The 13,194-nt window shown below is 36.7% G+C and overlaps 1 protein-coding gene across 1 annotated transcript in view; it reads left to right on the forward strand.

Annotated features, from left to right (window-relative positions):
• Positions 1-2,908: 2,908 nt before the first annotated feature.
• LOC132557063 (uncharacterized) overlaps positions 2,909-13,194 on the forward strand; it is a 29,241-nt gene continuing 18,955 nt past the window's right edge. Inside the window, exons 1-10 of the mRNA XM_060221548.1 lie at positions 2,909-3,163; positions 5,119-5,206; positions 5,760-5,954; positions 6,537-6,667; positions 6,971-7,079; positions 9,022-9,182; positions 9,443-9,565; positions 10,447-10,558; positions 10,950-11,128; positions 11,355-11,459. Of these exons, the coding sequence (XP_060077531.1) occupies positions 2,909-3,163; positions 5,119-5,206; positions 5,760-5,954; positions 6,537-6,667; positions 6,971-7,079; positions 9,022-9,182; positions 9,443-9,565; positions 10,447-10,558; positions 10,950-11,128; positions 11,355-11,459 (1,458 nt within the window). The remainder of the gene's footprint in view (positions 3,164-5,118; positions 5,207-5,759; positions 5,955-6,536; positions 6,668-6,970; positions 7,080-9,021; positions 9,183-9,442; positions 9,566-10,446; positions 10,559-10,949; positions 11,129-11,354; positions 11,460-13,194) is intronic.

Genomic DNA, 13,194 nt, shown 5'->3' on the forward strand with positions numbered 1-13,194 from the left:
ACATATTTCACCACACATTGTTTTTTTTCTGTTATACTTTAATATATATATTATGACCATATTGATCTTTCCAATTCTGATTTCGATATTTATTTCATTTGTTCATTTGATGAAACTGTCAGTGTTGTTTCGATGAAGCATTGTTATATATGTATATACACCACTCGATTCTATAACAGTCTGATACTGTATAGCATAACGTTATCAATTTAGTGAAGTTTAACTGGTAATCTATTTTCAAAACATGACTTTCTAAAAGGAAATGAATATACCCTGAGATGATTATATACGTTATGGAAAAGACATGGTACTTTTTATCACAATTTGTTGGATATCTGTCTGTATTTCCTAATTTTGTGTTTTGATAATAAATTATTCATTATAAATCAAAGGCGTGAAACAAATACACGCATGCGGAAAGCTCTTTTAATTAGCATTTTATATGGGTACAGGGAACTTTCGACGACCAATGTTCTCTGCTGTTGATGTTGATTTGAGGTTTCAAATATATTTCAATAAAATGATTGAACTGTAAGTAAGTAGACATTTTCTGAAACCCTGCCACTATTGAAGATTCCAACTTAATAAAATGGCGACGAACTCCTACGGGAACAAAAGCATCTCGGTAGCTTTGCTCTGAAGTGTTATATGTTTGTATCTATTTTATGAATTTTAGAACTATTACCGACTGGAAGATGTCATTTAATTAGGTTAAGCTAGGTGTCAACTGATAAAGAGAAAGTCCATATCTTGTTGAAGCATAACATGAAAAAATTATGTATATATTATGTTGTACAAAGGTGAAATAATTGAGATAAAATATATATTCTTACTTATGTATTGTTGTTTTACTTTGTCGTTGTGTTACTTACAGTCATAAGTAAGTTGTATGATGGCCGACACTGAGAATGGTTCTTCATTGTCTAGGACCACAGAGATCTGTGTCTTTTCTTTGATAAGGGTTTTTCATAGGGCAATGAATAAACTATCCTTTTCGAAACGGAAATTACGTTGGTACTTGTAACGAGTTTTCGTTCTTGTATGAATATGAAAATGTAGAAGAGTTTCATTTTCGTAAGATGCTTTGCAAGTTTGGTATGATTAAAGATACGATTGATTGGAATGAGCAAATGTAATGGATTCTCTTTCAGATAGAATTAAATTCATTCGGTCCACAATCCCAAAAATTAACAGCAAATGAAAAAATACTAAACGAACAATTCAGCAATTGCATGGAAATTTCAGAGTTTGGTGTCTCTAGATACGGAGTATATTAACACTATCTTGGTTTGTTTCTCAGCTTGCAAAAAGACCACGCTAGTTTGATAAACCTCCAAACCCTAGTTGTATATGTAACAGAGGTCATTCTTTCAATGCCTTCACTTGGATTCGAACACGGAACCTCGAGCTGAAGAGATTACTTTTGCTGTGTGGTATGTTGCGGCTAGTATTTACCAGAGTTACGTGCTTCCTTATTTTTGAGTCTCTAGAGACTCCTGAAAAAGTACACAGGGAAATGAAAGAGTATGTGTATTCTGCATCTTGCATGAAAAAATTGTGATATTGGGAATAGGCCCTCGATCAACAAAACAACTACTATAATTACAGAGTTCAAACTTTACTTCAGTGCCTCCACTAGGAATCGAAAACCCGGACATCTTGCTTACTAGTCTAACGCTGAACCGATCGAGCTTAAGAAAAGTTCTCTCATTGTTAAGCTTTTCTGTATCGATCTCTAAATTATAAAAAGTGCCATCCATTTGTGTGTTTTTGTACAATCTCTAAGATATCAGGTGGAAGACACTGCTGAGGTTTGCCTTAACCTGCATGCCACGTTTTAATTCATTCGAATAGTAGCACGGTTCAGAATATAACTTAAAAATTTACCTGACATATAAAAATTACGAAATTTATTTAATTTTAGAACTGCTGCACCTCCCCGTCTAGATTTTGGCTTTCCTTTCGATTACTTTGGGTTTTCCTCCATTGCTTCCTAAACTTCAAATTAGATGGACGGAACAGCTGTATGATGCAGTTTGCTTCATTCTTTGGCTCTACTGTAGTGAACTCTAAACTATTAAAAGGTGCCATTCACTTGTGTGTTTTTAGAGCCTTGACCTTATGCACTCTCGGCTATAATTGAACTACTTTACTTTGACCACGATCTGTAATATCCCAGATTGCCTTCTAGTGGTTCATCAATAAGTCTTTATATATTGCCATGCTAAGGATTATCTAATAAGGGTTTCATTCTGAAAATAAATTTTGCAGAACTCAAGATCGCTTTTTATTCGTTCCTATCTTCTCTGAAAAAAAAAGATTACCAATGCCTTCATTTTCTAGTGAAGAGTTTTCTTATCAACGAATTCAAACTGGCGATAAGGTATGTAGTAATGAACTAAACTGGAACGTATTTTGCAAAGATCGATGTAGATTGATGATGATGATCGTCAACAGAAAGATGTCATTGGGAAATATTCTATTCCCGTGTACGAAGTGTTTGAAGCTTATTACGTTGCTTGGTATTTACTTTGTTGTTTACCTTTGGAAAGCGGGATTACTTACAAGGATTGACCAAAATTAACATGACGGGTGTCGTCGATGAAGAAGAAAACGCATACCCTCTCGGAACACCTGTGAATCACATTGTCGTTCTTAATATATATTGACATATCGGTATTTCGGTGTTTTAAAATGATATTATTTACATTCTTTACATTCTTTTTGATAATGACAAAACTTTCCTATGATCACGTTTGGAAAATATACATTTTTCTATGCATAGCTGGTCAGTGCCTATTAATTTGGTCGGTGGATTTGTGCTAACCCTGTTCAAATTTTCAGAACGTACCATTACAAGCATTGATCTAAATTTGCATGATGTTGGTCATCTATAAAGAGGAAGAAGATGTACTTTACAAAGCAGCTACTTCTTGTGTCTTCATCAGCTGCCATACATTTGGAATACCTGTACAATGCCCAAGGACACAATTTGGACGGAATTGGACGGTTCATGATTTTCTTGCGATGCCTAAATGTCCTCAGTGGGTATCGCACTACCCGCCTCCGATGGATTTTCCTCATCCGGGCTAACCTACCGGTTCCGATACCGTTGGCCATATGGACGCAGTTTCAACCAAAACCTCAGTTCCTCTTGATCAAGGTTGTGACAATTCTTTCAATAATCTATAACTTTCCCAGTCGCCTGTTAGTGTCATTGACGATGTCCTTGACGAAGGATAAAGCAGCTGTATCTATTATTGACTGTACATCTGTACTGTGTAACTTATTATAAACTTGAAGTAAAACTTGTTTGTCTTTCGGACAATCCACAGCAAAAACGAGTAGTTAATGTAAAACAGTAGCTCGTTTCGCAATTCACAATAGTGCAAAATAAAAAAAACCCCGTTTATAGACAGGTTAATAAGGAAACAGAGGTTAGTTAAGGGAAAGCCAGTATGGTAATTCTAGTTATGTACAACAATATGTATATTTCTAGATAACATGTTTATGTAAATCATAGGTTACGTGTATGTCTATTAATTGTGTATTATTTATATACACTGTACTAGCCTGTACCACTGATAATATAGATAGTGTGAATATACCTGTATATGTCCTATATCCGATATCTTTATCAGTGAAGTCCCAACACATAGGGGTACAAGTCCGCGGCGATCTGTTCATGGTGTCCAGTGGCCAGTCTATCAGCGGAATCATGAGGGTTTGTAGTTTCAGAAAATGTTTTTATTATAAAATAATACGATAAAATAACTTGATATTATTATATATTATACATAATTTATGAGACAATATATACACTGACTATCGACACTTTTTTTCATTCATATGGCACACTAGATATGGGTAGTTCATCAGTGAACTACGTGGTTGAACTCGTATGAACCATATTCATCCTACGTAGTTGATACATTACACTTGTACCTCGTCATTATTACTTGAATCAAAACTCGATATTTCATCAAATATGTGAAATATTTTGTCTTTAAAATATTAAAAATCGAAATAGTCTTCTGTATGTAATAGTGTACTAGTATACGGTATATATAATATTACTTTCTGATAACAACACTGTAATTATATAACAAGTCATATGGTTTTATCACAAATTAACATACACTATTATCATGTTATATCTAGTTGTCTTAAATATGACATGCTGAAAATGCTCAAAACTCATCAACACATCATATCTAGTTTTAAATGTGTAAAGCTGAAACACAAAGGCAATACTTCTATTTTATCTCTATATTGTAAACATTTCAACAATGTATGTAAACACGGGGTCTTTTATCTGCTGACATTTCCCGGTATCTGTAGCTGTCCGAAGGGAGTCATGTTTTGATATTCGAATAGAACCGTAATTAAAACTGTTGATATATAAATATATTTGTGATGTCACTATTGTTTGATGTTAAGCTTCATGTTACACAAAGAAATCGAATATTTCTGAATGAGAACACTACGGCTACCATAACATTTCACCATAATTTTCATTGACCTGCACCCTTTGAAACCGTGTTACGAGTTTGAACGTGAGTTGACGACTTCTTGCACGAAAATCGTGAGAATGGGAACAAGCCCTTAAATATCGAATCAACCGTGTAAATAGAAAACAAAAAAACAAGCCAGCCAACAGAGGGGCGAAGTTGGTTCCAACAGGTATGCCAATCGTCTATTTGAAGAAACCCACCGAAGATGTTGTCGACCAGAAGCTCGATGATTTTTATGATCCCGTCCTCCGTATATTTCTTCTTTGATTTGGACGTGTATGTATTCTGAATCATGCTTCTATTCGAATGAATGAAAACATGGCATAAGATATGTATTTTTTGATACATGGTTTGTATTGTATACTTGTATATAGACGGTATATATATATATATATTTGTAATTCTTTTATTTTTGACAAGTTTTTACATATTACACAATACACAATATACAAGAGCATCTTATTACTAATTATTCCTTATTACTTCCTTCATCTACAAATTGGTTTTATTTCCATGTTCTGTTGCTTGTTTCGGCATTTTGTGGAAGGTTAAATTCATATTTGAATGTAGTTTTTAATGTAAAGCTAGTATTTCTGTTTTTCAGGTCCTGGTCTTGATATTTATCTGCAGTGTCGTTCGCCATGTCAAAACACAGTGTTTTCCAACCCCTGATGTCACTCCGCGCCCAACTGGTAAGCTATCTCTCGTTCGTCAAGGAATCTTGATTTTGCCCAATTGATTCAAATCAGCAGTATAATAGGATTTGCTTTAATTACGGATATTGCTAATTCAGTCAGGTTCTATTTCTGGTTTTAGGTAGAGATTAATTTTGATATAAGTTATGATTTCTTTGTTTATTGAACCCAGTTGATTTCAGATTTCATTGAGTGATATTCAGAATGGAATAATTTAATATAAATATGAGAAACAGCATCTAAATTTCCACGAGAAATTCTGAGAGATTTGTACTGTGACGTTACAAGAAAAAAAGTTATAACTGTAGATGATATCTATAAATATTGAGTCTCCCTCTCTGATCAAGACGCTACTTTTTATTGCCGTTTAGTTGGTTTTGGTATCAGTTAGTGTTTCTTGAATGACAGTATTCCTTTGATTGATTTCTCCATTCTAAACATTTAGAATAGAAACAATGTTCAGGAAGATCAGGTCTTTCATTCAGGTGTTCTGAGAATTATAATGTCAATTTTGGGAATACCCTTTCATAACTGTTCCGCTTTTTCATAGATCCTCAACTACCTACATTACCCGGCGATTTTGAAACTCGCGTAGAGGCAAATATTCAAGACAAGGGGTTTTCAATGACAGCGAGGGAATATTTCAGTGATTTAGAGAATAAAGCCACTGTGAAACTTATCCGAGACGGTGACATCACCACCCTTTTATTTGACTATGCCAACAATCAGCTGTTCTATGTTAAAGGTAAGTAAACGCCATATTATCAAATGCTTAAGTAGTCACAAGATAGATTTCCGTTAAAAAGTGAAATATATTATAATCACGTTTAACCGAACTAAGAAATAAAATAAAATAAAAAACTCAATTCGATTTTTATTCAGTTAGTCTGGTATTTCAAGACGAATATTGCAACTTTTAGAAGTCGATTTGAAATCAAAGACTTTCGAACATGATGGAAGCAAGATCGTTATATCGAAGACTTCTTTCATTTATTGCGATTGAAGAATTGAAATTAAAACAGAATTAATTTAAAAAAAAACAAATTGGCAGTACCAGATTATGCATTATCCTAACCAATGTTTTACATTACGACATTCAGACACCTGTGTTTTACCTCTGTGTTACCAATGTTTCACCTCACGCTATTCAGACACCTGTGTTTTACCTCTGTGTTACCAATGTTTTACATTACGACATTCAGACACCTGTGTTTTACCTCTCTGTTACCAATGTTTTACCTCACGACGTTCAGACACCTGTGTTTTACCACTGTGTTACCAATGTTTCACCTAACGATATTCAGACGGCTGGCTCCCTATGTTTTAGATAATCGGTGCCAGATCGGCAATCTGTCTGCGGATCCTAACACGATGCTGTTTGGTGATGATATGGTGAAGGGAGTTCCCCACATAGTAACCACTCGCGCTGCCTTGCATTTCCTCAAATCTAATGGTCAGGTGAGTATACAGAAGTGAGTACTAGTGTCTCTCCAAAAGTTAGATGAGTATCTGATCTCAAGAGGTTTAGTGGGTATATTCTTAAAAAACATATTGAATGTGTGTGTGCATCGAGAGAGAGAGAGAGAGAGAGAGAGAGAGAGAGAGAGAGAGAGAGAGAGAGAGAGAGAGAGAGAGAGAGAGAGAGAGAGAGAGATGGTCTATCAAAGTACGATCTAGATTAATTCTTGTCTATATACACAACATTATATTTAGTAGTTGACAGGTTGTCACTGTCTTACTGAGGTAGGTCTGTTTTTGCAGGTATACAAGGGAACGGCGGTGGTGAGGGGTATTACGACTGACCACTGGCAGACGTGTCTTCAGTGGCCAAAACTCAACTCTACATTTATTCTCGATTATTATTTTACAAGTATCCGACATTATCTTATTTTTCTCATCTCTAGTACCTTACTTGTTTCATGTCTCTCCTGCCTCAATCATCACATCTCTAGTACCTTACTTGTTCCATGTCTCTCCTGCCTCAATCATCACATCTCTAGTACCTTACTTGTTCCATGTCTCTCCTGCCTCAATCATCACATCTCTAGTACCTTACTTGTTCCATGTCTCTCCTGCCTCAATCATCACATCTCTAGTACCTTACTTGTTCCATGTCTCTCCTGCCTCAATCATCACATCTCTAGCACCTTGCCTGTTCCATGTCTCTCCTGACTCAATCGTCACACCTCTAGCACCTTCCCTGTTCCATGTCTCTCCTGACTCAATCATCATACCTCTAGTACCTTGCCTGTCCATGTCTCTCCTGAATCAATCATCACATCTCTAGTACCTTGCCTGTTCCAAGTCTCTCCTGACTAAATCATCACATCTCTAGTACCTTGCCTGTCCATGTCTCTCCTGACTCAATCATCACACCTCTAGTACCTTGCCTGTCCATGTCTCTCCTGACTCAATCATCACACCTCTAATACCTTGCCTGTTCCATGTCTCTCCTGCCTCAATCATCACATCTCTAGTACCTTGCCTGTCCATGTCTCTCCTGACTCAATCATCACATCTCTAGTACCTTGCCTGTTCCATGTCTCTCCTGACTCCATCGTCACACCTCTAGCACCTTCCCTGTTCCATGTCTCTCCTGACTCAATCATCACACCTCTAATACCTTGCCTGTTCCATGTCTCTCCTGCCTCAATCATCACAACTCTAGTACCTAGCCTGTTCCAAGTCTCTCCTGCCTCAATCATCACACCTCTAGTACCTTGCCTGTCCATGTCTCTCCTGACTCAATCATCACACCTCTAATACCTTGCCTGTCCATGTCTCTCCTGCCTCAATCATCACACCTCTAATACCTTACCTGTTCCATGTCTCTCCTGCCTCAATCATCACACCTCTAGTACCTTGCCTGTTCCATGTCTCTCCTGACTCAATCATCACATCTCTAGTACCTTACTTGTTCCATGTCTCTCCTGACTCAATCATCACATCTCTAGTACCTTGCCTGTCCATGTCTCTCCTGACTCAGTCATCACACCTCTAGTACCTTGCCTGTTCCATGTCTCTCCTGACTCAATCATCACACCTCTAGTACCTTGCCTGTTCCATGTCTCTCCTGACTCAATCATCACACCTCTAGTACCTTGCCTGTTCCATGTCTCTCCTGACTCAATCATCACATCTCTAGTACCTTACTTGTTCCATGTCTCTCCTGACTCAATCATCACACCTCTAGTACCTTACTTGTTCCATGTCTCTCCTGACTCAATCATCACATCTCTAGTAACCTTGCCTGTTCCAAGTCTCTCCTGTCTCAACCATCACTTCTCTAGTACCTTGCTTGTTCCAAGTCTCTCCTGACTCAATCATCACATCTCTAGTACCTTGCCTGTTCCATGTCTCTCCTGACTCAATCATCACATCTCTAGTACCTTGCCTGCTCTCCTTTTCTTAATAGATACGTTTATTACACCTCTTGTACCGTTCTATGCCACTCTTCATTTCAATACTGACCATAGATTTGTCTTTGCATTCCTTTTTAGAAGAATAACATTTAACTGTCAAATACTTAAACGGACGACTGACCAGTACAAAATTCAAGACTTTGAAGAAATATACGGAAGCAATGATATCAATAAAGATATAGTTGGAAACATGTTTACAGAAAGAATGTGAAACTCGTTCTATTACCATCTAGTTATAATTCATTTATCTAGTTAAACTTTAGCGAATGTGTTTATTATTTTTAATTAATTTTTTTATAACCGGAAATGCTATTTCTATATGCTATTTTCAAATATCATTATAGAATCTAGTGAATAAAGTTAAAATAAACCGTATTTTGATGTGAACAGCAACATCGTGGGTAGACCCAGTGGCATTTCCACAGATTCCCGTCAGAGCTGTTGCCACGGGTACACAGATACTTGGTTCTGGTAGGGCGGTCAACTTTACTCACACGTACGAGTACGTTGACTTCTGGCCTCAGATCACAACTGATTCGAATGTATTTGAGGTATATATCATTGGCATACCTTATAAAAGAATATTTGTCCTGAAATCCAAATTATATTGAAGAATATACCTTCCTTTTTCTGTATATCTAATGAAATACCTGATATTATTTTTTTTCAAAATAGAGAATGAGTTAAAAAGCCAATATTTAAAAAAATTTTTTTAGACCTTTAATAGTGTGATTTCTTTCAACGCAGTTTGGTGTAACTTCATTGAAACGGCATTGACATCAAATCTTGCTCGCTAACATTTTTATTACAGACTCCGAACGGCGTGATCTGTTTTGGAAGAGTGAAAACCAAACCTGTACCGACACTGTCTACTAAATATCACTACCGTACCGAGATTATCACCTCTGAGGAGGATTCAATTGTCACCTCTGACGTAAGATGTTACGTTTATCAGAATTAATGATGTAAAGAGATGCAGTGTATTTATTCTTACCTTTGACGTAAGGAGTTTTTGTTCATCATTACCTCTGACGTAAGGAGTTTTTGTTCATCATTACCTCTGACGTAAGGAGTTTTTGTTCATCATTACCTCTGACGTAAGGAGTTTTTGTTTGTCATTACCTCTGACGTAAGTAGTTACCGTGTATCATTACCAGTGACGTAAGTAGTTACCGTATGTCATTACCACTGACGTAGGGAGTTCGCGTGTATCATTACCAATGACGTAAGAAGTTACCGTATATCATTACCACTGACGTAAGGAATTACCGTGTATCCTTAACAGTGACGTAGGGAGTTACCGTGTATCAATACCACTGACGTAAGGAATTACCGTGTATCATTACCACTGACGTAAGGAGTTACCGTGTATCATTACCACTGACGTAAGAAGTTACCGTATATCGTTACCACTGACGTAAGGAATTACCGTGTATCCTTACCAGTGACGTAGGGAGTTACCGTGTATCATTACCACTGACGTAAGAAGTTACCGTGTATCATTACCACTGACGTAAGAATGTACATTGTTTCTCAAACTCTGTCAAAGGTTTCCCTTGGTGATGATTATGATATTAATCGATTATATCGCAAAAAAAAAAAAAAAAAAAATTACATCAACATCAGATATTGACCACAAAAGTTTTTGCGCAATAATTTCGACGAAACGTCAATACGTAGGGAGCATAACAGTTAAATATAGCGTGAGCATGTTTTATAGCTATATATAGTATGGCAATATATTATGACCAAATATGGAATGACCATATATAGTATGACGACGTTTCTAAATCTGTCTTGACTTTTTATCCTCAGGTGTGGTATGACGACGATTATAAGTTGGTTCGTTATGACTATAAAAACTTGAGCCCGATACCACCAGTTTACACTATGAATCCCCTGACGGAAATACACGACTTCAACACAGGTGAGGAAAACACTACCATTTCAAATCAAAATGATGAATAAATATTTTCCTTTGTTCATTGTGATCTGTCCACTTTTTAGGTCTTTATTCTGGTGGAAACAGAACCAATCTTTTGTCATATGCGCCTGGAAAAGGATATATCACATCCAGTTGTTTTTTTCTTTATTAAAGAATCCGGGCACAGCGATACTGACAGGTAAATAGATGTCAGTCTGAAGTAAGTGCAGCGAATGGAGGACATTTGTTAATGTACCACTATCTTTGTCTTCCAAGACAGATTTGCATCGCTTCTGATACATTTGATTAAACATCGTCAATAACTTTTGGAGGTCTCATTAAGGTTCACTCTGTATCCGTCATCGAACCCTAATTATGATATATTTTAAATCAGGTGTGAGGTATATCCGGGACCAGATTTCCGGCAACTGTACCATTCTACCGATCAGTACCTCATCTTTTGATTCGTATGAAGCTCACGGAACATTTTCAGCAAACAGCAGCAAAATAGTACACTTGAAAAACCCGATGCAGCTCTTTTATTTGGATGACAGCTACGCGTATGTTGGAACAGTAAGTTTTCATTTTTTAATATTAAAGTCACGTGCTGGTTCTTCATCTAATGTATTGTGTTTGTAACTACTTTGTTACATTTCAACATACGGCCTTCTGTTATGCAGGTCTAGAACTCACCCACGTCAAATCTTGGTTTTACCTCGTTAACTCCATCAAAAATCTGATCTTGTATATTGCTCTGCTTTGAAACATTATGCTAAACATAATTTGTGGTATTTTACAGAAAAAAGCCCGAGGAGTCTTATGTGATGTGTTTTCATCCTTCCGTACTGACTTCAAGATTTCCGGAGTCAAAGCCAACGCCACTTTTGAATATTACTTTCTGACGGTAAGTGAAATTAGGTGTTCTTACTCTCGAGTGGGAAATCATCATCATCATCATCATCATCATCATCATCATCATCATCATCATCATCATCATCATCATCATCATCCTCTTGGACGATGTATTAGTCAGAAATCGATCTAAGTTTCAGATAGAATCTTACGTAGGATTCACAAGAGACCAAAGAAATAATGGTAGTACCGATGTTTACAGGATATGTATACAGAACATGCTGATGATGGTAGTACCGATGTTTACAGGATATGTATACAGAACATGCTGATGATGGTAGTACCGATGTTTACAGAACATGCTGATGATGGTAGTACCGATGTTTACAGGATATGTATACAGAACATCCTGATGATGGTAGTACCGATGTTTAGATGTTTACAGGATATGTATACAGAACATGTTGATGATGGTAGTACCGATGTTTACAGGATATGTATACAGAACATGCTGATGATGGTAGTACCGATGTTTAGATGTTTACAGGATATGTATACAGAACATCCTGATGATGGTAGTACCGATGTTTACAGGATATGTATACAGAACATGTTGATGATGGTAGTACCGATGTTTACAGGATATGTATACAGAACATGTTGATGATGGTAGTACCGATGTTTACAGGATATGTATACAGAACATGCTGATGATGGTAGTACCGATGTTTAGATGTTTACAGGATATGTATACAGAACATGTTGATGATGGTAGTACCGATGTTTACAGGATATGTATACAGAACATGTTGATGATGGTAGTACCGATGTTTACAGGATATGTATACAGAACATGTTGATGATGGTAGTACCGATGTTTACAGGATATGTATACAGAACATGCTGATGATGGTAGTACCGATGTTTACAGGATATGTATACAGAACATGCTGATGATGGTAGTACCGATGTTTACAGGATATGTATACAGAACATGCTGATGATGGTAGTACCGATGTTTACAGGATATGTATACAGAACATGCTGATGATGGTAGTACCGATGTTTACAGGATATGTATACAGAACATGCTGATGATGGTAGTACCGATGTTTACAGGATATGTATACAGAACATGCTGATGATGGTAGTACCGATGTTTACAGAACATGCTGATGATGGTAGTACCGATGTTTACAGGATATGTATACAGAACATGCTGATGATGGTAGTACCGATGTTTACAGGATATGTATACAGAACATGCTGATGATGGTAGTACCGATGTTTACAGGATATGTATACAGAACATGCTGATGATGGTAGTACCGATGTTTACAGGATATGTATACAGAACATCCTGATGATGGTAGTACCGATGTTTACAGGATATGTATACAAAACATGTTGATGATGGTAGTACCGATGTTTACAGGATATGTATACAGAACATGCTGATGATGGTAGTACCGATGTTTACAGGATATGTATACAGAACATGCTGATGATGGTAGTACCGATGTTTACAGGATATGTATACAGAACATGCTGATGATGGTAGTACCGATGTTTAGATGTTTACAGGATATGTATACAGAACATGCTGATGATGGTAGTACCGATGTTTACAGGATATGTATACAGAACATGCTGATGATGGTAGTACCGATGTTTACAGAACATGCTGATGATGGTAGTACCGATGTTTACAGGATATGTATACAGAACATGCTGATGATGGTAGTACCGATGTTTACAGGATATGTATACAGAACATGCTGATGATG

This window comes from Ylistrum balloti, unplaced genomic scaffold, assembly GCF_031769215.1.
Source record: "Ylistrum balloti isolate Yb309-2 unplaced genomic scaffold, AGI_CSIRO_Ybal_v1 Utg369652, whole genome shotgun sequence".
NCBI classification, from domain to species: Eukaryota; Metazoa; Mollusca; class Bivalvia; order Pectinida; family Pectinidae; genus Ylistrum; species Ylistrum balloti.